The sequence below is a fragment of the Bos javanicus genome, chromosome 2 (genome assembly GCF_032452875.1).
Source record: "Bos javanicus breed banteng chromosome 2, ARS-OSU_banteng_1.0, whole genome shotgun sequence".
Lineage (NCBI taxonomy): Eukaryota > Metazoa > Chordata > Mammalia > Artiodactyla > Bovidae > Bos > Bos javanicus.
In genome coordinates this window covers 38,196,575-38,224,410 of record NC_083869.1, presented here as the reverse complement: position 1 = coordinate 38,224,410, position 27,836 = coordinate 38,196,575, and the positions used below count along the sequence as shown (strand labels likewise).

The window sequence follows — 27,836 nt, the reverse complement described above, 5'->3', positions numbered from 1 at the left end:
TGGCCTGGAGAATTCCATGGACTGTATAGTTCTTGGGGTTGCAGAGCTGGACACGACACTGGGCAACTTTCATAAAAGTCAGAAACTGAGCTCACATCTTTCATGAAAGAAATACCAGATGGCTAAACTTTAGAAGCAACATGGATAATACATAATATTTTAAAAGAATTAGGTTGGTTTATTTGCAGGGATATCCATTTTGAAGATTGTGGTTTGCAAAAGTGATGCTTAGCCAGGAGTAAAAATGGGGTATGATGCCCAGTTTTGCCTCTGCTTGTCAAGCTGTGTGTCATGGTTCAGGAGGGGAGTCTTGTCTTTTCCTAATTTGTCTGCTTCCTGTAGGGAATCTATGTACTTTGCCACCAGAAAGGGGTTCAGTTCAGTTCAGTCGCTCAGTCGTGTCCAACTCTTTGAGACCCCATGAACCGCAGCACGCCAGGCCTCCCTGTTCATCACCAACTCCCAGACTTCACTCAAACTCATGTCCATCGAGTCGGTGATGCCATGCAGCCATCTCATCCTCTGTTGTCCCCTTCTCCTCCTGCCCGCAATCCCTCCCAGCATCAGAGTCTTTTCCAATGAGGCAACTCTTCTCATGAGGTGGCCAAAGTATTGGAGTTTCAGCTTTAGCATCATTCCTTCTAAAGAAATCCCAGGGCTGATCTCCTTCAGAATGGACTGGTTGGATCTCCTTGCAGTCCAAGGGACTCTCAAGCATCTTCTCCAACACCATAGTTCAAAAGCATCAATTCTTCGGCACTCAGCTTTCTTCACAGTTCAACTCTCACATCCATACATGACCACTGGAAAAACCATAGCCTTGACTAGACGGACCTTTGTTGGAAAAGTAATGTCTCTGCTTTTGAATATGCTATCTAGGTTGGTCATAACTTTTCTTCCAAGGAGTAAGCATCTTTTAATTTCATGGCTGCATCACCATCTGCAGTGATTTTGGACTTAGGCATATATAATTTGTATGTATGTATTAAACAGCTGATATCAGAGAAGACTTCCAGTGGAGAGATTGCATGAGGGTCTCCCAAAATATACATACAGCTCATACAACTCAACAATGAACAAACAACTCACCCACCTGGAAAATAGGCAGAAGACCTCAATAGACATTTCTTCAAAGAAGACATACAGATAGTCAGTAGGTATGTGAGAAGATGCTCACTATCACTAATAATTAGAGATATGCAAATACAATGGGAGACAGTACCTCCTCAAATGGTCAGAATGGCCATCATTAAAAAGTCTACAAACAGCAAATGCTGGAGAGAATGTGGAGAAAAGGGAATCCTCCTATGCCGTTGGTGGGAATGTAACTTGGTACGGCCACTGTGGAAAACAGTATGGGGGTTCCCCATGCAAGCATGCTCAGTCACTAAGTTGTGTCTGACTCTGTGTGACCCCATGGACTGTAGCCCACCAGGTTTCTCTGTCCATGAGATTTTCCAGGCAAGAATACTGGAGTACATTGCCATTTCCTTCTCCGGGGGTCTTCCCAACCCAGAGCTCCAACCTACATCTTCTGCATTGGTAGGAAGATTCTTTACCATTGAGCCACCCAGAGAGTCCTCAGAAAACTAGAAATAGAATTACCATATGATCTAACAAACCTGTTTCTGGGAATATACCCAGGCAAAACTATAATTCAAAAAGATGCACACACCCCTATATTCATAGTGGCACTATTCACAATAGCCAAAATATGGAAACAACCTAAATGTTCATTGACAGATGAATGGATAAAGAAGATGTGGTACATATATACAATGGAGTACTACTCAGCCATAAAAAGTGTGAAATAATGCCATTTGCAGTAACATGGATGACACTAGAGATTATCATACTAAGTGAGGTAAGTCAGGAGAAAGATAAACACCATATGATATCACTTATATGTGGAATCTAAAATATGACACAAATGAAATGAAACAGAGTCAGACTCACAGACACAGAGATCAGACTTGTGGTTTCCAAGCTGGGGCAGGAGGGTGGAGGGCGATGGACTAGGAATTTGGGGCTGGTAGATGCAAGCTATTACATTTAAAATGGATAAACAGCAAGGTCTTAGTATATAGCACAGGGAACTATATACAATCTCCTGGGATAAACATAATGGAAAGGAATCTTTTAAAAAAAGAATGCATAAAAATTAAAAACTAAGTCACTTTGCTGTACAGCAGAGATTGCCACAACATTGTAAATCAACTATATTTCAGTTTTGAAAAGTGTCCCCATTATTACACCTTTTATTTAAAATATTTAAAATGCTTAAATATTTTGAGAACAAATTATGTTAGTGTCACATGTTTTAAAACATCAATTGACAGTAATCTTTATATCTAATGGATGTTCACTGTGTGTGCCTTCCATTTAATATCTCACTTATTTCTTGCAACAATCCCACCAAAAATATACTATTTATTTCTTCATTATATAGGTGAAGAAACTGAAGCACAGAAATGTGAAATAATTTACCCAAATGTCACACAGCTATAAAGGATAGAGACAGGATTCTTATGTTGACAACCTGATTCTAGAGCCTTCCCTCTCCACTTCTTTGACATTGTTGAGAAATAAAAATAGGGCATTAGGAGGTTAGTGGAAACTATGTCAAGAACAATGTCAATAAAGTGATGAGGGCACAAGACAGCTTATAACAGATTGAGACAGGAAATGTAATTAGTAAATAAATTGCTATATCTCTTTATTATGTTGAACTGCATAAAACTGCCAATACTTAACCATTGTTTGACCTATAAAAAGGGAATTTTCTTATGGTTTAACCTAATATATGTGTTAATTTATGAGTACTGTTTTCGAGAAATTTAATATTAGAGTTAGAAAATAGAAAAATGAAATATCAAAAGTTTTCAAACTCTCAAGGCTATGTGTATGTGTGTTTTTAACAGATCTGGAAACTGCTTCAAGCCTTCTTATTCTGACCTGAGAAAAATGTGCCTACAGTTAAAATATCAAATATGAGATTTGTGAATTGTATTTCAGTAGTGGAGAAAAACATTTTAACCAATCAACCACATTTCTCAGCATCAGGATGGCTGCAAAAGAACACAATTTCTAGCTCTTGTCAGAAGCAAAAGTTATCAGCTGTTTTTACATGTTAGATTCTCTCTCTCTAAATCACAAAATGAGGACTGTGCTTTTATCTACAATATCATCCAAAAATTTCTGAGAATTATGTTCTGATACATTATCTGGATATTTTAATGGCCCTCCTCACTGATTTTCCATTGGCATACAAGGATTGGATTCATAATTATCTGAATCTATATTTCAGATGAGTAAAATATACAGATCATAAACTCTTAAAAATTGATAGCTCACTTAGCATTCAAAAGTTATCCAGTTTAGTTTTTTTTACAAAGAACAAAACAGAGCCTAATAGAGGTTAAATTAATGACTTTCCCTAGGTCGTACACCATTCAAATAATATACTAAAACCTTGGTCTTCTGGTTCCTATTCTTTAGTACTGTTTTCATTATGTTATAATATGACACTTATTTTTCTTTTATGTTATGTAAGACAGGCCCATCTAATTTTCCTTTTCTTCTTTTCAACTAAAGTTCTGAATCAGCTTATCTTGATAATTATTGGGACAAGAAGCACAAGGCTGAAATGGCTCTGTAATCAAAGAAACTCCTTGGCTAAGAGGGTAGATTCTACTAGAAGCATGTGGGGACTTCACCGCTGTTCCTTTTTCCCCACCCCCTTTAATTCCTGGGGCTCTCTTTTGTTCCTCTAGCTGAGTTTCAGACTATCCAACCAGCCTTTTGATCCCCACATTTGCCTTGCCTTTAATACTGAACTGCCTGTTTCTGCCTCTGACCTGTGGCCTGGCCTGCCCTCTGGTATCCTCTTATATCTTGGTTTGTGCTTAACTGATTTCTCACTGGTTGTTTCATCACTTAGCCTTGAGCCCTAGCTTTGCTATATTCTTGATTTTTTTCATAATAGATTAAACTCAATTACAAATCCTGAGATACATGGAAAATCAACTGAATTTTATTCAGAAGCTTGAGGGGAATTGCCTGGCATCCGTGTGGGACCCCAGATTCACTCTGCAACTTGGTGACTGGAATTTGAAATTATTTCCATGGGTCACAAAGGAAGCTTCCTAGATATAAGTGAACTTTGTTGTGTAAAATGGTTATGTCATCTTAAGCTACAATAAGTCTAAAATGTAATTTTTAGTACTTTAATAGACTTCATTTTTAGAGCAGTTTTAGGTTCACAATGAAATTGAGCAGAAAATATGAAGAGTTCCAGGCAATTTTTTTTTTACATTGACTAACTGTAAAGAAAACTTTATTATGATTTATGTTACAAAATGAAAGATCTATTTTTAATTTATCTTTTGTGAAAATCCACTCAGGAGCTGGCTAAACTGTATAACTATGCCAGTTACCAATTTATTGTCTCTCAGCTCCAAATCTACCCTTCATTATCTGCTCTATGAAAATAGAGATGGACCTTGTAACATTTCTGCTTTGTAGCTGGCACAGTGCTTGGCTATGATGGAAAAGGGTGCTGGAGGGATTCTGAAGAAGGAAAAGGCTTTCCTTCCTAGTTTCTGTGTTTACTCCTCCTTCTTGCTCCTGCTTCATGGCTGCCAGCAGCACTTGTGGGGTACACTCAGGGGTGCTTGTGGAGCTCATTTGCACCCTGTGGGCAGGTTCCCATCAAATTTAAGAAGTACTCTCATCGTCAGATTCCCATCAAGTCTTGGAAGCGTAAGCATCACAATGCTTGACTTCCAGTTTGGGCATCCTGCACCCAGGTAGGGTGTTCCTGCTTGCCCAGTGACTGGGAACAACTTATGGATGAGCCCATTCAAGGACTTTCCCACCACGTGGCAGCCCACAGCCACAGTGAGATCTGAATCCCAACTGTGGAGAGGAGGGTTCGCACTCTCAAATTTGTTTCTTCCATGAGAACCCTCCTTCAGCCCTGGGACATTCTTTAAACTTCTCTATATCCTTTTACATAACTGAGAATTATTTTTCTTAGAATTAATATTTTTTTATCTTAAACTTCCCCTATTCAAAATACTATGTTGTCTCTGCCCCTTCACTGACCTTGATTGATACATTAAACTAGGGAAAAGTAATTTTAACTTTCAGTGCAGTAAATCCTCATAGAATGAGGAAACTGTATCTCAGATGTCCTTTCCAGCTCTAAAATTACATTGTTCTAGGGAATTCAAGGTTTTTCCTATATCAAATATCTCTTAAGTATAATAAAAGGAATACCACACAGCACAGTATGATTGTGTATTGTCTTTCTCAGCCTCAGTCATAGTAAATGGGTCTCTCTTTTCCTCTGAATAATGGTTTCTTTCTTCTAGGTCAAAATATTAAGGCACTGCAGCAGCCAGTATTATTTCACAAACACAGGGGGCAATCAAATACTATGAAATTCTCTGTGATGATTCTAACTAGGAAGCTATCTAAGGAACAAAATGGAAAATTAGAGATTTGTGTATGAATATGAAAGTTTAAAATATAAGTATCACTTTTCAATTTGTGAATATAAATATTGCAAGGACATATTAAGTACAGAAAAATGCTCCCTCTGATATTATTTATCCTAACACATTATGTAAGATTCCATTCACTTAACACATTACAAAAGACTTCTATTACCACACAATTTACTGTTTTGGTTTTTTTTTTTACCTTTCTCTGTCTTTTACTGACTGTTCAGCCATTAATTTCTTCAGTTCTTCCAGACGCCGAAGACCTCTCATTTCCATTTCCTGCCATTTCTGTTCTTTATCAGCCCGGTATTTTCTTATCTAATGTATAAGTATCACATAAAATTTAAATTAATGACAAATACAAAAACAAGGAACAAAGTTATAACAACATTATCCATTGGTTCATATAGCAAAGATTGAATTTAAATGGCCCTCCATGTTTTTGGTCTGCCTACAATACACTGACAACAGAAAAAATAAGTTAAAACATGAAAGTACATGTCCTGAGAAACCGCATGGTTTAACAGTTTCTAAAGTGGAAATGTAACATGTGCTCAAGACCTATAGTTTTAATATATGGCTAAAATAATCGACTTTCAGGGAACCACAATAAAAGCATATTATTGTCTCTAAAGTATATGATCTACCTGTTACTCAAGAATATTTTTATCCTCTTATGGTAATGTAGTCTTTAACAAATATAGCATTAAATCTATTTTTACTTTAAAAGCATGAGTTTATTTATGCTAATGGACAGCAAGATATTGAAAGCTTTATGCTTCTGGGGATGTGGCAGGAGATAGGTGGGAGGAAGGAGGAAAAGAAAAAATTAGCAGGGTTGTGATAAATAGTAGTTCTGACTTATGTGGTAAAATGAAGGACAAATTTATCAAGCTCAAAAAAATGAAAGTACTGTCTCACTAGGCATGTTTTACCTCCCTTTTCTGGGAATGGAGTCAGCAAGAGAAAACCTGAAGCACACATAAGCTATTTTCAGGGGGCCGAAACCATTATTCCCCTAGTGACGGTGCAACTGAAGTTTATGTTTAATTGACAGAGGACCATTCAATGACTGGCCTGCCATGCTGTGTCTGGGTCAAGAGACTGAATCTTGCTGGTAAAAAACAGTACATTAATGGTGAATTGTAGTGAGTTACTACCAGCAGAGGGGCTTTTGTAAAGGTTGGGTTAGCCTCATCCCCAAGGTGGCATTTTTCTCTTTTGAGAAGTGAATATGAAAAGCTAAGTGGTTTTCAGACTTGCCCAGCAACGTGGTCTCTGGCCCCTGGAAGAACAAGAAGAGGCATCCCAAGTGCAATGGCCACAGCCTAGCAACTCTGCAGCAGGCCTGTGACACCAGCAGCCACAACAGCAACATCCATTCAGTGCTTAATGAGTAATTGCATGGCTCCAAGGTAAGGTGATTCTACACCAGACATGGTTGAAGTCTGAATTTGGGGGGAACAGAGAGGAAGCTAGAAAGGTAGCAGCACCAAAGATGGAAGGTGAAAGAGAGGGAAGGAAAGGGAGAAAAAGGAACACTGACACATGTCAGAGTCCTAACTGACAAATGCCTCAGCATTCTATTAGTGCCAGATATGGAAATGTTAACAACCATTATATTACCTCCCTCTGGGTTTATAACTGATCTTTATTTTATTCTTCATACTTTCTGTGTTAACTTATTTTGTGCAGTGAATATATATTTCTTTCATAATCAGAGAGAAAAGAGATACTTCAGAAAAAAAGATATTGGATTACAGGGCATTTTTCTCTGGGTTCTGACCATTGACAATATTGCTTACTCCCAGCATTGACCTTGAGGGGAAGTCAGTGGTCCTTCTGCCGACAATCCCTTGACAAGAAGTGGACCAATCCCAGGTTGCTGGTATCTTCAGATCACTGACACCATCTGGTTCAGTGGCCTGTGCAGGCTCTGGAAGTGTGTCACACCTGAGGCTTTTTGGCATCTCAGAACCAACAATTTCCATCCTTGACTCTGGTATCCTCAGCCTTTGCTATAGCTAACAAATCACTCTCTCTCTCTCCCCCTCACTCCCTCCTTCCCTCTTGTCTTGGCTGAAATTCTCCTGAGTGAAGGATGCTTTTCTTATGATGCCTTGTTTGCCAGGAGGCTGGGGAATGGTTTGAGCATTTTCTGTCTTGTTAATGGCTACTTTGAGACCATGATGCTGTCCCTCACAGGTACAATGCTTTCTTCCTTTGATGTTTACACCATCTGGCTGTATTACACCATCTACCTAGCCTTATCACCAGTATGTGTGGACTTCCAGGTCTCTCTCAAATATTCATTGAGAATTCAGATATCTGAGCCACAGACACATGGGCCTTGTCTAGAAGAACTCCTTCTACCTTCCTAGTCAACTTCTGTCTGAAGCCCCTCTGACCTGCTAACTCACAGATGCATGACTTCCTCCATTCCAGTGAGCCACCTCCCCGTCCAGGATTCTACTCTCATGGAGAATGGCTCCAATTCCAAGAGCTTCAATTATAGCCAGTTATCTTACAACCAGACCTATGACCCTTTCCCATCATCCTCTGTGTTCTGCTTGTATAATTTTATTCCTCTGGTATAAGCCTCGCCACAAGGCTTTGTTAATTATTATACTTATTCCTCTGTCCCAGTAGACTGCAGAAACTGTGATTTATTATCCTCCGCACTTCCAGCAACAACCAAAGTGTCTAGGAGATAGAATATACCTAATAAACATGTGATTGATGAAAGAATTACACGACTTTATAAACTGGTACCAAATTGATGGTTTCAGTTGAATCTTTATTGACAATCAGCATTCCTTTTATGAACTCCTGGCCAGTGCTTCTCAGCTTGCTCATGGTATCATTTGAATGCCTGTTCACTATGTTAAGTTCCATACCTGCCTCTATTTCTTTGCTTTTATCAGAAGAAATGGAGATCCTAAAGATCATTTCCTTGATGTCCTGCTCCTCAGAGGAAGTGAGGAGCACTTCCAAAACTTAACCCCCACCTGGGCTCCATATCCTATTCTCCAATTCCATCTCTATAATCTTCCTCCATCACCTACCCTTTATTCCCTTGTAACTTCAACCTCTTGGTCTTTGCTTCTTTCTCCTCACATGAAAATCTAAACAAATCTTATTCATTAACCAAAATTGTAAAGTACTTTCTTTACACACCCCAAGACTGTAGCACCATACCCTTCATTGTCCCCTTTCAGTCAAGAATACTCTCCTCCAATTTTGCATCTCCTATTTTAATCCTCACCCATGATGTACCTCTGCCTCCACTCCAATTGACTACTTCTGACACTGACTTCCCAATGATCAAACCATTCATTTTATGTATTGTCTTATTTTTTTAAGTGTCTCTGTATTTGATTCTACCAGTGCTTATAGTCTTAAGAAACTAGTGACTTTGGCATTCATTTATTCAAAAAATACTTATTGAGCATCTACTTTAAGCCAGATACTTGGGATATGATGCTTAAAAAGAAATAAAGCCTTGGCTTCAAGGTTCTGAGAGTTTGTGGAAAGAGAGATAACAAGTAAATGAATGAAGAGAATATTATGTTAAATTCTGGGAAGGAAATAAATATGGCAACAATTTAGAAAAATCTGGGAAGAACTATTAGAAAGCATAGTTGTAAATGACATGTGGATTAAAATTTGGAAGATGAGGGTAAGGAAACAATGAAAAGAGATGAAGGAGACCACTGAAAGAAGTGTGAGTTTTGGGTGCAATAGCATTGAGTGAGAATGACTTTGCACTTGCTCAGAGTTGGGAAGAAACCAGAGCAGCTGGAACAGGTGGTTCGAATTTAGACTGGAGGTGAGTTTGGTAAGCTAGATGGTGGTTAGATGATTAGGCAAGGATTTAGTTCTAAAAAAAGACATAGAAGAGTTTAAAGCAAAGAGTGATATGATGTGACAAATTTTTAAAAGATAGCTTGGGCTATTCAGTGAAGAATGGACAGTAGGGGAGCAAAGGAGAAATGAGAGACCAAATAGAATAAAGCAAAAATAATCACTGGGATTCAGGAAATTAAAAATTCCAATTAAAAGAGACACGTGTACCCCAATGTTCATCGCAGCACTGTTTATAATAGCCAGGACATGGAAGCAACCTAGATGTCCATCAGCAGATGAATGGATAAGAAAGCTGTGGTACATATACACAATGGAGTATTACTCAGCCATTAAAAAGAATACATTTGAATCAGTTCTAATGAGGTGGATGAAACTGGAGCCTATTCTACAGAGTGAAGTAAGCCAGAAAGAAAAACACCAATACAGTATACTAATGCATATATATGGAATTTAGAAAGATGGTAACAATAACCCTGTATGCAAGACAGCAAAAGAGACACAGATGTATAGAACAGTCTTTTGGACTCTGTGGGAGAGGGAGAGGGTGGGATGATTTGGGGGAGTGTCATGGAAACATGTATAGTATCATATAAGAAACGAATCGCCAGTCCAGGTTTGATACAGGATCCTTGGGGCTGGTGCACCGGGACAGCCCAGAGGGATGGTACAGGGAGGAGGTGGGAGGGGGCGTTCAGGATGGGGAACACATGTACGCCCGTGGCAGAGTCATGTTGATATGTGGCAGAACCGATGTAATATTGTAAAGTAATTAGCCTCCAATTAAAATAAATAAATTTAAATTAAAAAAAAAAATTCAAATCTAAAATGTGCTTTTGAATAGTGTCAGAGTGCTCATTGAAGGATTAGATACAGTAGTTGAAGTTAAAAGAATCAAGGTAAATTCCTAGGGTTTTGGTAGAGCAACTGGGTAGATGATGGTACCAATAACTGAGATGGGAAATTAGAAGAAGAACAGGTTCAGAAAAGAAAGTCAGGGGCTCACTATTAAACATTAAACAGTTGACATGACTGTATAACATTTAAGTAGAAATTCCACATAAACATCTGGAGGTACACAGATGGGTAGCTCAGGAGAATTCAGGACTGGAGATCTAAATTAAGGAGATATCCTCTTAAAATTGTATGATGCCAAGGGAATAGACAACATCTGTAGAGTGAGAACATAAATAGAAAAGAGAAGGCAGTCATGCACTTTCATGTTTATCTGCCTTTTGCAGTTTTATCAACCAGTATAACTTCATTTTCCTCCTCTACATGTCAGTTTTACTCTACCATTAAGACCAGAACAAATGCCATCTTCTTGAATCTCCCTCTGAACCCTCTAGGGAAAATGTTAGCTCAATCCTTGGCATACCACTGACCCTTAATTAGGATTTTTTTACCCTCACTTCTTTGTTCTGCCTTGTACTCTTTCATTTGCTTTCAGGAGGGACTGCCACTGCCATTGTTATTGATTTGTCTGGGCATTTACTACATGCCTGGCATGCTCTGCCCTGCCTTATTGCCTGCTAAATCCTCCTGTCCATCATTTAAGACTCAACTATAGCATTGCTTTCCCAGCCTTCCTCCTTCCCCCTCTTCTCCAGACAAAGTCAGGCACTATTTTATGTATCTTTAGCATAGCCCTTTCCATATTGATCTGCATTATTCACCTTTGTATGCATAGGACATTGTATCATGTCTAACACACAATAGGGCTTAAGTGATCAGCGCTGAGGTGAGTGGAAGCATTTTCTGATCTCTGGTCTGAGAATAACAAAGTTATGGATGGGAACCAGGCCAGCAGTTTTATTTGCAGGGTAGTAAAGTCCGAACTAAACACTTCCCTAAAGACAGTTCCATTGACTTTCCATCAGTTAATAAGAGCAGGAAGTATGTGTCATGAAATACTGGCTTTGCAAGCTTCAACTAAAGTTAAGAGTATTTAACTAGCCCTTTAGAACATTTGTTGAGACATAGATTGTAAGCATACTATTTTTTAGACTTTTTGAGTGGTCCTAACAGCTTTCCAATGACAGGGGAACCAGAAAGCTAGTGCACAGGAGACAAGTTGAATTTAAACCTTGTTTCTTCTAGGCTTACAGACGAAATTTCTTGAAAAAATTTTCTTTTCTGAAAACCAAAATGGGCCCTCATTACCCTTCATTTCCTCTTGTTATCTTTGATTCTATTGGATAGTCTTTCACAGTTCCACATTTTGTTCATTTTGGTAAAGTTAAGCCACTATAAGTATAAACAAACTTAAGAAGCTATTCTCTATATAGATTTATGAGCCAAAATAATGTTGTGCTATCTTTTCAGAGGGTTTAAGATACTTCTTATATCCCACCTTACTTTTGTAATCTTCTGAACAATTTGTTTCCTATTAAAAACTTGACTAGTAAACATGATGCTTATGGTATTAGAGTAAATCAGAGTTTAATTTTAAAAATCTTGTGCTAACATTACATAAACATTGTCATTTCTTCAGTCTGAGTTATAATTCAGTATGGAATAAAAATGTCTTATTTACACATAGAAGGGTTTCCCTTATGGCTCAGATGGTAAAGAATCTGTCTGTAATGCAGGAGACCTTGGGTTGGGAAGATCCCCTGGAGAAAGGAATGGTAACCCACTCCAGTATTTCTGCCTGGAAAATCCCATGGACAGAGGAGTCTGGAGGCTACAGTCCATGGGGTGGCAAAGAATCGGACATGACCAAGCAACTAATACATGCATTTTTCAGACATTAGAAAGTTAGGGCTAAAGCATTATAGTAGGAAGACAGTTTAGTCTCTGATTTCAAGCAATCTATGTGATATTGAATCTTTGAACAAATAAACTTCTGGACCTTGCTCCTAAGTCATTACAAAGGTTTCAATGACTTACTCAGGAGGAGGTCATAATTTTTAACCAGATAGACAAAATATATGAAATATGAAGTGAAAAATATCCAGTTCCATTCCTCATAAACCACTGAGGTAAAACGATTTTAATTTAACTTTCTAAGATTTCATTTACTTAGCTAATTCCTTGCATCTTTTCTACTTTGGCCTAGAATATGCACTGCCACACACACACACACACACACACACACACAAATGTGTCATTGCTATATATGAAAACATGACAGGACCTCTTAATAAAAAAAGCATTTTTTTTACTTTAAATTTTCCCACTTGTTTCACATAGATGAGCCTATATCACATAAAATCACCACCAACAGAAGTTTGACTCATTTCTATGCAATCAGTTTGACAATCATCTATATTTTGCCACATAAATTTTCATACATTTGTGTGAACTTCTGAAAGGTTAGGAACATGCTTTACACTGCAGCATTTATTTGTAACCAGTAGTATCACATCTTGGAGATAAGATATATACAAGACACATATTTGCTAAATTACTCCAGTAGAAAATAATATGGAAAGGCAACATTGTACATAGCACTTTTCTTGTATCAATTCATATAAATCCAAACCTATTAATAAAGCATCCAGATAAATAAAAATGACAGACCATAGACATGAGTGAACCAATTTGTTTAGTCGTGTGGTGTATAGAGGTATGTTTAATCCCAGCAGAGCATGGGAACATGACACTTCTCTAAGTCAAATTGTCTATGGAAGCCAAGTTCAAGGTTTTTCATGCTAAAGATGGACACTTGGTCACTTCCATCCTCAGAACCTTTCAACTAACATCTCTTCATCCTTTATGGTATAGAGATCTCTGTGGGCTTTAATCCAGGATGTGCTGAAGCTTCTGAGCAAAAAATTAGCCTCAAAAGAATTATTTTGCAGAACATACTTTATGCAAAGATGGGACAACTCTCTACATGGGTAAAAAATCAAAGCTAGTTCTCTGGTTTTTAAAATAGAAAATCAGTTTTTACACCCTCCTGCCTGGTTATTTGAATATAATGGATCTCCTTTCAGTCTACAGTTCAGACTATTTGTATTTCAGCTACTTACTTTCAGTGTCTTGAAGATTTTTGACACCAATCTCCAATCTGATAAACAAGAGCATCTACCATTAGTGAGAGGGTAAACTGTCATACTCTTTTAGAAGAATAAATAGGGAAATGACTAGCAAAAGTCTTAAAAATTAAAAAATGAAGTTTAAGAATTAATACCAGATACCTATACAAAGATTTATATATAGGTATATTCATTACAGCCTTAAAATAGGCTGAAAAATTGGAAATAATATAATACCTCCCAAATAAGAAATTGGTTAAATGCAATTATTCACATAATGAAACACTAAGCAAACACTAAAAATTATGTGGTAGAAATACAGAGTAAAATACCCTGGATATATTGACAGATGGGAAAAATCAGATTAAAAATATATATGTAGTATGTATGCAGTTAAATTAAAATCCTGCCTGGTGGGCTATGGCCCATAGGGTTGCAAAGAGCTGGACATGACTAAAGCGACTTAGCAGAGTTGGTGATGGATATGGAGGCCTGGCGTGCTGTGATTCATGGGGTCACAAAGAGTCGGACACGACTGAGTGACTGAACTGAACTGATACATAAGGAAAAAAGAATATAAGAAATGTTCTAATATAAATATAAAAACATTTAATCTTTTGGTAATGGTTTACAATTTGGGGTGGATTTATGGTATTTTGTGTGCTTAATTGCATTTTCCAAACTATCCACAATGGACATAAAAGACTTCATAATTACAAAGGGATGTATTAAAAATATAGCCAAGAAAAATCAAAATTTAGAAGGAATATTTATGGGACATGACTGTTATTCATTCTGGAAGTTTCCAAATTCTATTCCCATATCAAATCAGATGACAAAAATACTGTATATCCTTGTATATAACATTTTCTATATTTGTCACCTTGCATGCACCACTTTCCATTTTTGTAAAAAAGTTTTATAGAATTATGATTTAATTTTATTTTGAAGGCCTTATAAAGGTTAACACAATATTATATGAGAGTTGGTTTAGACGCAGTAAAACTACTGAAAATGCTTTTCCTTGGGCAGTTTGCCTCCCTCCCCCTGCCAGCTCTGGTTGTGCTAGATGTTGTCTATTATTAGCAAATAAGAACTAAATGCTTCCTTTTAACTTTACCCATGTTCAATTACAGCACCCCTTTTTAGTCTTGGTGTGCTGACATAACTATATTCCCATCCTCTTGGTTTTTTGTCTCTTATTCTCTTACTAATTTTCTATTTTAACGATTCCTAATAGGAAACAGATGGCACACTCAAAATTAGGATAAATCCAGAAGAATGTAATACGGGGACGATGATAAAGAAGATTGGAATGCAGGGCAATCACAAGGGCGCATGTGGCAGCCAGGCTGCTCTACCCAGAGCCAGAGAAGAGCTTGTCAGGTGGCCTTCCCCATCTCCTGCACGGGGAGGGCCACCTGGCTAGGGCTGAGACCTTTGTGGGAGGACACAGCTAGTCAACACAACTCTGCAGGGTCAGGAGCTGCGAGAACAGCGGTCCCAACCTCACTTTCTTATCTTACCTTCATCCGTAGCATTCCACTTCGACTGAACCCAACCAAAGGCGCAAGAATAAGGGAGCCTCCTATAAGACAACTCTCAGGGACATAGAGCAGAATGGAGAGCAGACATGACCGAGTGGGTGCATATCTAGCACAGTAACATTAGTGCCTTTATTATAAATTGTTTGGAAGTATGTGGTTTCTATATGTGTAAGTAAATAACATGAATTTTTTTAGGTGATGTTCACTTTGGTCATTTATGTGAGCATTTTTCCCATAGCTGAGCTGCCAACTCAAATTGGCAATAGCTATTTTCTGCCACAATGTAGTCTTATGTCCCTAGAACATGATGAGCCAAGAAAGTATTCTGGGGTAAACACATTAGTTATCTCCCTCTTAATTGAAATGCCAGGTGGATTTAAAAATAACTGTGATATCTTCTTTAGGAGTAAAGTCTATTTTCAGTCTGGGCATTGAAATATTACATAATGATCATGTCATATGTTGATATGACTAAAATGAATTTGTAATCTTGTTTAATTTCTCTCTTTTCACTATTCATTAAAAAGGGAGTATATATACTGAGGATGTTGTATTTCAAAGCCTAAAGTGTCAGGGAGAGTGAAAAGTGAAAAGTAATCAAACCTAAGAGTCATTCAATCATGACTTCTTAGAGCTGAGGTGATTTCAGCAATCATTTAATTCAAACACTTCATTTTACAATTGAGTAAGCAAAATCCCACAGAGCCTACATATCTTGCCCAAGGTCACCCACCTTGCTAGGGTCTCCTAGTTTGACATATTTTCCTCTATATCTCAGCATCAAAGTACAGTTGTATTCTGTTCATTCACTAAATTCACTCATTCAAACAATATTTATTGAGTGCCTTGTGTCAGGCACTGGAGATAAAACAATAAGAAAATGGACAAATTCCTCCTTTTTATTGGGCTTACATTCTAGAAGAGACAGTCAATAAATAAATAAACAGATGTCAGACAAATGATAAATGCTAAGAAAAAAATTAAGTAGGGTGAATGGACACAGTGACAGGGAAGGAGGATGCTATTTTAAGTTTGGTAATCAAGGACAGATGCTCTCTTTGATAAGATGACATTTGAGTGGGACCCTGAATGGAGTGAGTGAGTTATGCAGACATCTGGGAGAAGACTCTTCCAGGCACAGGGGACAACCGGTGCAAAAGGGTAAGGGGACCTGTACTAGGGTGTTTAAAGAGGAAGAAGCAGGTTGTGACGGGTGGAGCAGGAGAAGTGATGGGGAAGTGGCAAGATATGAGATCCAAGAGATATTGAGTGCAATGCAGGGAACGATGTAATCTGATGTGACTTTTAAAAACACTCTGACTGCTATGTGGGAAACGGATGAAGAGGGAGGGTGGGAATGGAAAAGAAGGAAGCAGAGAAATTAATTATAAGAGTAAGAAATTTATAATAGTTCTGATTTGAAACATGGAGCCTTATATTCACAACAATAGGTAAGGCATGACAATGTGAGTATAGGATGTAAGGGGAAGGGATGAGTCAAAATATCATGGCTTTGGAACTCAAACTAGGGCTCTGGGACAACCTAGAGGGGTGGGATGGGGTGGGAGGTAGGAGGGAGGCTCAAGAGGGAGAGGACATATGTATACCTATGGCTGATCTATGTCGATGTATGGCAGAAACCAACACAATATTATAATCATCCTTCAATTAAAAATAAATAAGGAAGAAAAGGGGCAGGAAAAAAAAAATCAAGATGTTTAGCCCAAGCACTGGGAGAATAGGTTTCTATTTGTTGAGAAATGGAATGTGGAGGAAAGAGAAGGTTTAGAGGGAAAAGCAAGATTATATTTGGGACATATTAGATATGAAACAGTGAGATGTGAGACAGTGAGTTTGCAGTTCAAGAGAGAAACCTCTACCAGAGATATTAGTTGGTAATTTGAGTCAGCATGTAAATGGCATATGAAGTATATTGGGTCCATTGAGATCCCCCAGAAAGTTCTCCAAGGGAACTCCAAGACTTAGAGGTGGAATGGTGAAGAGGATCCATCCAAATTTATTGAGGACAACCCAGGGAAATAAAACAAAGAGAATGGCTTCCTAGAAGCTAAATACCAGGTTTTCCAAAGAGGAGGCAATGATCACTTCCATCTTAATAGCTTATGTAAAGTGAAGACTGAGAATTGACCCCTGAAATTAGCAACATGGAGATCACTAATGCCTTTGACAAGCACAATTTTGCTGGAATCAAGGGAGAAAATGGCTCCAGAGACAATGGATGGGAAGAAGTGAGGACAGTGTGTATAGGCTACGGAGGTGATGTGATTTTCTTAAGGGAAGAGATGTGAAGTCAAGGGAGAGTAATTTTTTTTTATTAATAAATACAAGTCAGAATGGTATATTTGTAGGTTAATAGGAAAGATCTAGAACAAAAGGAGGGGAATCATGGTGGTGGGAGAGAGATTTGATGGCCTTGAGCAGGAGAGGGGGAACAGGATCCTGAGCATAAATGAAGGGACTGGCCATAGACAGGAGCACAAATACATAATGCATTGTAAAAGAAAGAAAGGTAGCGAATGGGTACAGATTCTGATAGGTTGGTAAATGCAATACTGAAAGCCCGTGGAAATTCTCTTCTTGTGAAATATAGACAGGCTTAAAATAAAACTCACATCAAAATCATTAATATTTTCTTCAGTCAACTTAACAAAAGAACACCACCAAGGAGGCAAAGCTGGTTTCTTTTTTTTTTTTTTAACCTGTTCACAAAACATGTCTTATACTTGACACTTCACCTGTGATCAAACTATAACGGTCTGGTTCCTTGTACTGTTAAGCTATACTGGTTCATTAACCCAAGGAGAGAAATCCTGAGAGAATATTAACAAGAATAAGACAGACTGTACCTGTAGAACATGAAAGAAATACTCCTAGGAAGCAGACTACTAAAGAGATTTTAAATTAACAATTACCTATCTAACAGTTCTGAGTAAACTAGGACACGATCAAAGCCATGAAAATGACCCGAAAGCAAATAGTTTGAAACCAAGTGTTCTTAAAATGGATTAATCACAAAATTAGCAGTAAACAGCAATCAGAGTGATGGGCAGCACAGCACAGTGTTTAATGTCATGAATGATGCAGTTGCACCTCCTGGGTTCAAATCTTAGCTGTACCTCTTAGGGGCTATGGGACTTTGGGGAAATTATGTTTCCTCTATGTATCTCTGTTTCTTCATCTATAAAATGAAGATCATATTAGTACCCACCCCTTAGGGTTATTAAGAAGATTAAATAAATGCAGAACAGTGCCTTGCACATAGCAAGCATTGCATAGGTGTCTGTTAATTAAATCAAATCACCATGAATAATCAAGACCCAGCCAGAAAATGTAGCTAAAAATTGACACCTGGAGATAATTTTTAAGACTTTACTTTTTAAATTTCCTACTGGGAAATCTTTTACAGAAAAACAAATACATCTGTTTCTTGATCATCCTGGATATTTTTCCCCCTCCATCTGACTTTTTCTTCAAATTGTATCCTGACAAAGATTAGGAAGAATCCATAATCAGCATTTCCATGCTCAAAAAAGAAATTCTAATGGAAATCTTCACTTTAAAAGACATGGAAACTAAAAAAGTGAGTCTCTTGTATTACCATCCTACCTTTCTGTCACTTACTGACTCAAATACCAAGAGCTGACTCTACATTTGGACTCATATTAGAAGATCATAATCAGTAAACAAGTTCTGTTAATGTTAATTTCTAAATTTTAATGACAAAATACAGAATATTATTATTTTAAAATTATATGATCCTTGATTTATTTTTTTTTCTCCCATACAACATTCATTTCTTTACTCATATAGCATCATTCAGAGGACTGGTTAAATATTCAGAAGGTAAAATCTGAACCCCCAAGTTTATTTTGGAGTCATTTCTACATGAAATATACATTAACTATCTTTTCCTTTTGACCAATGTAATATCCTGATGGTTAATTTACCTGCTAGATTTTATAGCAACACCTGCTTAAACTTTGTGTGATCACATTTCTGGTAGTTAGTAATTGAGGAAACTACAAAACAGAGGTTGGGAAGTCATTCAATAGATGGTCCTCAGCCAGATGGTCCTCAGCTACTCCTTTAGCTGTAGTAGCAGGAGGTTCCTTTGCAAAAAAGTTTGCAGTGAGAGATTTGGGTAGGTGGATTTTAGAGAAGAGGTCAAACTGGTGTTCAGAGAGATTCAAGAGACATTTTTAGGGTCTAAAGAGTCTATAAAAGTTTTTACATTCTATATTCTTCATTTTATAAAGATGTAAAAAAGTGTTATAAACCAATCTGAGATCATCTGAATGTCCCTTCCTGACTAAATGCCTCCATGGTGGTTTTTTGTGTTTGCAACTCAGTTGGTCCCCAGTGGTATATTCCATAAACTGGCAGTATAGCTTAAGTTATTTTACTCTAAGTGGGGTCCAGTTAGATCAATTAATCTTTCTCTATCTCCCTCTCCCTCCCCTGTACCATCTTCATTCAAGGTTGAGAAAGAGCAGCTTGAGGGAAAAGGATGGAGGATCTGACCAGGAGATGCTAAAGGCTCTTTTTCCCACTGCCTAAATCCCCAAGATCTGTATCACCCTCCTCTGCAACAGCAGAGAATTCACTGGAAATGAAAAGCAATCAGTCACAGACATTTGAAGGAAATTGCAGAGGACAGTTTCGTATCCTGCAGTTCCTTTGGTGCACAAATGCATACAATAGCAATCAAAGGCCTAAACAGGAAAGAGAAGAATTAATAGAAAGAGAGTTGATGAACCCTTTTGGAATCAGTTAGGGCAAAAATTTTGTATTCTAAGGCCTGAACTTTGACCAATTGTGGCAAAACCAATAAGTTTCTTTGGCATAAGAGCGTTCTTACTAGGAAACAATCAGAGCAACATGGGCCAGTGTGAGGATGGATGAGATGGGATGAGGAAATAAGAGAAGGTCTAGGCATAAATAATGGCAAAGGCACTATCCTAACCACCCCAAGCTTAAACCCTCATCAATACCCACTGAAAGGAGCAGGAAAGTCACACCATAATTGTGCATGTCTATGTACACAAATATACACATTTGTATATGTCCATATATATTTAATTTACTATATATAGTTGGGCTTAATTTAACTAATTGAAAATTTCATGTATAGTTTAGTCCACTTTGTATTTTTAGTTTTTCTCTTTTAACCCTTTTATTTTACTTATAAACTTTGAAGCTAAAATAAATTCTTCTGTATTATTGGGAAGGGTCCTAAAATGGTGGAGGAATAGGACGGAAAGACCACTTTCTCCCCTACAAATTCATTGAAAGATCATTTGAACGCTGAGCAAATACCACAAAACAACTTCTGAACGCTGGTGGAGGACACCAGGCACCCAGAAAGGCAGCCCATTGTCTTCAAAAGGAGGTAGGACAAAACATAAAAGATAAAAAGAGAGACAAAAGAGTTAAGGATGGAGACCCATCCCCGGGAGGGAGTCGTAAAAGAGAAGTTTCCAAACACCAGGAAACCCTCTCACCAGCGGGTCTGTGAGAGTTTTGGAATCTCAGAGGGCGACATAACTGGGAGGAAAAAATAGATAAATAAAACCCACAGATTATGCGCCTAACCACAACTCCCAGCAGAGAAGTAGCCCAGACGCTTGCATCTCCCACCAGCAAGTGGGGGCTGAACAGGGAGGCGCAGGCTGCATTGCTTAGGGTAAGGACCGGACCTGAATGCCCTGAGGACAATCTGAGGGAGCTAACCTGAGATAGCAACCCAAACTGTGGGATAGCCAGAGAGAAAAAAAAAAGAGAGAAAGAGAGAACTTTCCCGCTAAAAGCTCTAACCTAAGGCACTGCCAGGCCACTCACAGAACAAAGGACTGAGCAAATACCAGAGGAGAGGTAGCCGGCAGTGGACAGGCCCATTCCCTGCCGGAGGCAGCCAGGTGACAGCCAGAGCCAGAAGGCAAGGGGTAAACTCGGCCCCAGAGATGGCATCCTCTACTAAACTGCAAGCAGGCTCTCTAGTTGCTAACCAAGTCTTCTTGGGATCCTGGATGGTTGACATCCACCAGGAGGGATGCAGCCAGAGATCAGCTCCCCAGAGGAGACACAGGGCACACCTGAGACAGTGCTCCCACTGTGCACCCAGGAAACGGAGCAGCTGGGACATGGGAGGTGATAAGACCCACTGCCCCACCTGGGGAGTGTGCGCTCGCCAAGCACCTGGTCGCCTAAGCTGCTCGGACCCGGGAAGGGCACAAAACGCAGGCCCAACTGAGTCTGTGCCTTTGTGGAGTACCCGAGAACCTGAAACTGAGTGGGTTAGACCTGGGAAGTGCACGCAAACCAGGGCCCCCCGCTTAGACAGTTCCCCTGCAGAGCAACCTGGAGCCTGAGCAGTGTAGACCAGGAAAGCACACACACCGTGAGTGGGGCAAACCCAGTGTGGCTCAGACACTGCGAGCACTCCGCACGCACACCAGTGATATTTGTTTGCAGTGTTCCTCCCTCCCCACAGCACAATTGAACAAGTGAGCCTAAATAAATGACCACCTTCGCCCCCTTGTGTCAGGGCGGAAGTTAGATACTAATGAGACTTGCAAACAGAGGAAGCCAAAATAAATGAAGAAGAGGGAATCGCTTTGGAAGTGACAGGTACAACAGATTAAAACCCTGTAGTTAGCACTGGCTACATTGGAAGGGACCTATAGACTTTGAGAAGAAGTATAAGCTGGAACAAGGAACTATCTGAAACTGAACTGACCCCACACTGCCTGCAACAGCTCCAGAGAAATTCCTAGATATATTTTTACTATTATCACTTTTTAAATTAAAAAATATATATATATTTTAAGTCCTCTATTAACCCTTTAATTTTCATTTTTATAACCTACTATCACATTGCAAAAAAACACCCTATTTTTAAAGCAAACTTAATATATACTTTTTATAATTTTTGTAATTTGCTTTGTTTTTTTAATAGTGTATTTTTGAGAGTCTAACCTCTACTCTAGATTTTTAATCTTTGCTTTTTGGTATTTGTTATCAATTCTGTACCTTTAAGAATCTTATCTTCAGTGCCCATTTTTACTTAGTGTGTGATTACTAGCTTGATTGCTCTCTCCCCTTTTGACTCTCCTTTTTCTCCCCCAGGTCACCTCTATCTCCTCCCTCCCACTTCTCTTCTCTACTTTGTGAATCTCTTTGGGTGTTCCAGGCTGTGGAGAACACTTAGGGAATTGATCACAGGCTAGATTGGTCTCTCTCTTTTTGACTCCCCCTCCTCCCTTCTCTCCTCCTGGTCACCTCTATCTCCTTCCTCCATCTTCTCTTCTCTATGGAAATCCATGAACCTCTCTGAGTGTTCCAGACTGTGGAGAGCAAATAGGGAACTGATTACTGGCTAGATTTCTCTCACCCCTTTTGATTCCCCCTCTTCTCCTCTTGGTCACCTCTATCTCCCTCCTCCCTCTTCTCTTCTCCATGTAACTCTGTGAACCTCTCTGGCTGTCCCCAACTGTGGAAAAACTTTTCACCATTAACCTAGATATTTTATCATCAGTGTTGCATGGATGGAGAAGTCTTGAGGCTACTGTAAGAATAAGACTGAAAACCAGAGGCAGGAGGCTTAAATCCAAAACTTGAGGACACCAGAAAACTCCTGACTCCATGGAACATTAATCGACTAGAGCTCACCCAAAAGCCTCCATACCTACACTGAAACCAAGCTCTACCCAAGAGCCAACAAGTTTCAGAGCAAGACATACCAAGATAATTCTCCAACAATGCAGGAACATAACCCTGAGCACAAAAATACAGGCAGCCAAAAGTCACACCAAACCCATAGACACCTCAAAACTCACTACTGGACACTTCATTGCACTTCAGAGAGAAGAGATCCAGCTCCACCCACCAGAACACTGACACAAGCTTCCCTAACCAGGAGACCTGGACAGTTCACTCATCCAACTCCACCCACAAGGAGGAAACTCCACAATAAAGAGGAACCACAAACTTCCAGCAAACAGAAAGGCCACCCAAACACAGCAACCTAAACAAGATGAAAAGGCAGAGCAATATTCAGCAGATAAAGGAACATGATAAAAAGCCCACCAAACTAAACAAAAAAAGGAGGAGATAGGGGGTCTACCCAAAAAAGATTTCAGAAGAATGATAGTAAAAATGATCCAAAATCTTGAAAACAAAATGGAGTTACAGATAGTCTGGAGACAAAAATGAGGAGATGCAAGAAAAGTTTAACAAGGACCTAGAAGAAATAAAAAAGAGTCAATCAATAATGAATAATGCAATAACTGAGATCAAAAGCACTCTGGAGGGAACCAACAGTAGAATAACTGAGGCAGAAGATAGGATAAGTGAGGTGGAAGATTGAATGGTGGAAAAAAATGAAGCAGAGAGGGAAAAAGAAAAAAGAATTAAAAGAAATGAGGACAACATCAGGGACCTCTGGGACAATGTTAAATGCCCCAACATTCAAATCATAGGAGTCCCAGAAGAAGAAGAAGACAAAAAGAAAGGCCATGAGAAAATACTTGAGGAGATAATACTTGAAAACTTCCCTAAATTGGGGAAGGAAATACTCACCCAACTCCAAGAAACCCACAGAGTCCCAAACAGGATAAACCCAAGGTGAAACACCCCAAGACACACATTAAACAAATTAATGAAGATCAAACACAAAGAACAAAGATTAAGAGCAGCAAGGGAAAAACAACAAATAACTCACAAGGGGATCCCCATAAGGATAACAGTTGATCTTTCAATAGAAACTCCTCAAGCCAGAAGGAAATAGCAGGACACACTTAAAGTGATGAAAGAGGAAAACCTACAACCCAGATTACTGTACCCAGCAAGAATCTCATTCAAATATGAAGGAGAAATCAAAAGCTTTACAGACAAGCAAAAGCTCAGAGAATCCAGCACCACCAAACCAGCTCTTCAACAAATGCTAAAGGATCTTCTCTAGGCAGGAAATGCAGAAAGGGTGTATAAACTCGAACCCAAAACAACAAAGTAAATGGCAATGGGATCATCAGTTCACTTCAGTTGTTCAGATGTGTCCAACTCTTTGCAACCCCATGAATCACAGCATGCCAGGCCTCCCTGTCCATCACCACTCCCAGAGTCTACCCAAACCAATGTCCATTGAGTCAGTGATGTCATTCAACCATCTCAACCTCTGTCATCCCCTTCTTCTCCTGCCCACAATCTTTCCCAGCATCAGGGTCTTTTCAAATGAGTCAGCTCTTCGCATCAGGTGGCCAAAGTATTGGAATTTCAGCTTCAGCATCAGTCCTCCCAATGAACACCCAGGACTGATCTCTTTAAGGATGAATTGGTTGGATCACCTTGCAGTCCAAAGGACTCTGAAGAGGCTTCTCCAACATCACAGTTCAAAAGCATCAATTCTTCAGCGCTCAGCTTTCTTTATAGTCCAACTTTTACATCCATACATGACCACTGGAAAAATCATAGCCTTGACTAGACAGACTTTTGTTGACAAATTAATGTCTCTGTTTTTTAATATGCTATCTAGGTTGGTCATAACTTTCCTTCCAAAGAGTAAGTGTCTTTTAATTTCATGGCTGCAATCACCATCTGCAGTGATTTTAGAGCTCCCAAAAATAAAGTCATCAACTGTTTCCATTGTTTCCCCATCTATTTGCCATGAAGTGATGGGACCGGATGCCATGATCTTAGTTTTCTGAATGTTGAGCTTTAAGCCAACTTTTTCACTCTCCTCTTTCACTTTCATCAAGAGGCTCTTTAGTTTTTCTTCACTTTTTGCCATAAGGGTGGTGTCATCTGCATATCTGAGGTTATTGATATTTCTCCCGGCAATGTTGATTCCAGCTTGTGCTTCCTCCAGCCCAGCATTTCTCATGATGTACTCTGCATATAAGTTAAATAAGCAGGGTGACAATACACAGCCTTGACATACTCCTTTTCCTATTTTGAACCAGTCTGTTGTTCCATGTCCAGTTCTAACTGTTGCTTCCTAAAGTGTATACAGGTTTGCAGGTCAGGTGGTCTGGTATTCCCATCTCTTGAAGAATTTTCCACAGTTTATTGTGATCCACACAGTCAAAGGCTTTGGCATAGTCAATAAAGAGAAAAAGATGTTTTTCAGGAACTTTCTTGTTTTTTCAAAGATCTATCAGATGTGGGCAGTTTGATCTCTGGTTCCTCTGCCTTTTCTAAAACCAGCTTGAACATCTAGAAGTTCACGGTTCACATATTGCTGAAACCTGGCTTGGAGAATTTTAAGCATTACTTTACTAGCATGTGAGATGAGTACAATTGTGCGGTAGTTTGAGCATTCTTTGGCATTGCCTTTCTTTGGGATTGGAATGAAAACTGACCTTTTCCAGTCCTGTGGCCACTGCTAAGTTTTCCAAATTTGCTGGCATATTGAGTGCAGAACTTTCACAGCGTCATCTTTCAGGATTTGAAATAGATCAACTGGAATTTCATCACTTCCACTAGATTTGTTTGTAGTGATGCTCCCTAAGGTCCACTTGACTTCACATTCAAGGATGTCTGGCTCTAGGTGATTGATCACACCATCGTGATTATCTGGGTTGTGAAGATCTTTTTGTACAGTTCTTCTGCGTATTCTTGCCACCTCTTCTTAATATCTTCTGCTTCTGTTAGGTCCATATAATTTCTGTCCTTTATTAGCCCATCTTTGCATGAAATGTACCCTTGGTATCTCTAATTTTCTTGAAGAGATCTCTAGTCTTTCCCATTCTATTGTTTTCCTCTATTTCTTTGCATTGATCGCTGAGGAAGGCTTTATCTCTTCTTGTTATTCTTTGGAACTCTACATTCAAATGGGTATATCCTTCCTTTTCTCCTTTGCTTTTCACTTCTCTTCTTTTCACAGCTATTTGTAAGGCCTCTTCAGACAGCCATTTTGCTTTTTTGCATTTCTTTTTCTTGGGAATGGTCTTGATTCTTGTCTTCTGTACAATGTCACGAACCTCCATTCATAGTTCATCAGGCACTCTGTCTATCAGATCTAGTCCCTTAAATCTATTTCTCACTTCCACTTATAGTCATAAGGGATTTAAATAGGTCATACCTGAATGGTCTAGTGGTTTTCTGCACTTTCTACAATTTCAGTCTGAATTTGGTAATAAGGCGAAGTTCAGGATCTGAGCTGTGGGTTGAATGCTCCAACCAAAAGACAAAGACTGGCTGCTGAATGGATACAAAAACAAGACCCCTATATATGCTGTCTACAAGAGACCCACCTCAAACCTAGGGACAAATACAGACTAAAAGTGAAGGGCTAGAAAAAGATATTTCACACAAATGGAGATCAAAAGAGTAGCAATATTCGTATCAGATAAAATAGACTTTGAAATAAAGGCCATGAAAAGAGACAAAGAATGACACTACATAATGATCAAAGGATTAATCCAAGAAGAAGATTTAACAATTATAAATATATATGCTCCCATATTGTCACCCTGTTTATTTAACTTATATGCAGAGTACATCATGAGAAACGCTGGACTGGAAGAAACACAAGCTGGAATCAAGATTGCCAGGAGAAATATCAATAACCTCAGATATGCAGATGATACCATCCTTATGGCAGAAAGTGAAGAGGAACTAAAAAGCCTCTTGATGAAGGTAAAAGTGGAGAGTGAAACAGTTGGCTTAAAGCTCAACATTCAGAAGACGAAGATCATGGCATCTGGTCCCATCACTTCATGGGAAATAGATGGGGAAACAGTGGAAACAGTGTCAGACTTTATTTTTTCTGGTCTCCAAAATCACTGCAGATGGTGACTGCAGCCATGAAATTAAAAGATGCTTACTCCTTGGAAGGAAAGTTATGACCAACCTAGATAGCATATTCAAAAGCAGAGACATCACTTTGCCAACAAAGGTTCATCTAGTCAAGGCTATGGTTTTTCCTGTGGTCATGTATGGATGTGAGAGTTGGACTGTGAAGAAGGCTGGGTGCCAAAGAATTGATGCTTTTGAACCGTGGTGTTGGAGAAGACTCTTGAGAGTCCCTTGGACTGCAAGGAGATCCAACCAGTCCATTCTGAAGGCCATCAGCCCTGGGATTTCTTTGGAAGGAATGGTGCTAAAGCTGAAACTCCAGTACTTTGGCCACCTCATGCGAAGAGTTGACTCATTGGAAAGGACTCTGATGCTGGGAGGGATTGTGGGCAGGAGGAGAAGGGGACAACAGAGGATGAGATGGCTGGATGGCATCACTGACTCGATGGACGTGAGTCTGAGTGAACTCCGGGAGTTGATGATGGACAGGAAGGCCTGGCGTGCTGCGATTCATGGGGTCGCAAAGAGTCAGACATGACTGAGCAAATTATCTGATCTGATCTGAACATAGGAGCACCACAATATGTAAGGCAAATGATAACAAGAATGAAAGGGGAAATTAACAGTAACACAATAATAGTGGGAGACTTTAATACCCCACTCACACCTATGAATAGATTAACTAAACAGAAAATTAGCAAGGAAACACAAACTTTAAGTGATACAATGGACCAATTAGACCTAATTGATATCTATAGGACATTTCACCCTAAAACAATGAATTTCACCTTCCTGGGCCATAAATATAGCTTGGTAAATTCAAAAAAATTGAAACCATCTCAAGCATCTTTTCTGATAACAATGCGGTAAGATTAGATGTCAACTACAGGAAAAGAAAACTATTAAAAATACAAACATATGGAGGCTAAACAACACACTTCTGAAAAAGTCAACAAATCACAGAAGGAATCAAAAAAGAAATCAAAATATGCGAAGAAATGAATGAAAATGAAAACACAACAACCCAAAACCCATGGGATTCAGTAAACGCAGTGCTAAGGGGAAGGTTCCTAGCAATACAAGCCTACCTCAAGAAACAGAGAAATCAAATAAATAACCTA

At 38.9% G+C, this 27,836-nt stretch overlaps 1 protein-coding gene across 8 annotated transcripts in view; it reads right to left on the bottom strand.

Moving 5' to 3' along the window:
- Positions 1-27,836, bottom strand: part of CCDC148 (coiled-coil domain containing 148) — a 293,619-nt gene that overhangs the window by 58,247 nt on the left and 207,536 nt on the right. For all 8 annotated transcript variants that reach the window (XM_061437347.1, XM_061437319.1, XM_061437336.1 and 5 more), the window contains one exon: positions 5,707-5,825. In XM_061437347.1, coding sequence (XP_061293331.1) covers positions 5,707-5,825 — 119 coding nt within the window. The remainder of the gene's footprint in view (positions 1-5,706; positions 5,826-27,836) is intronic.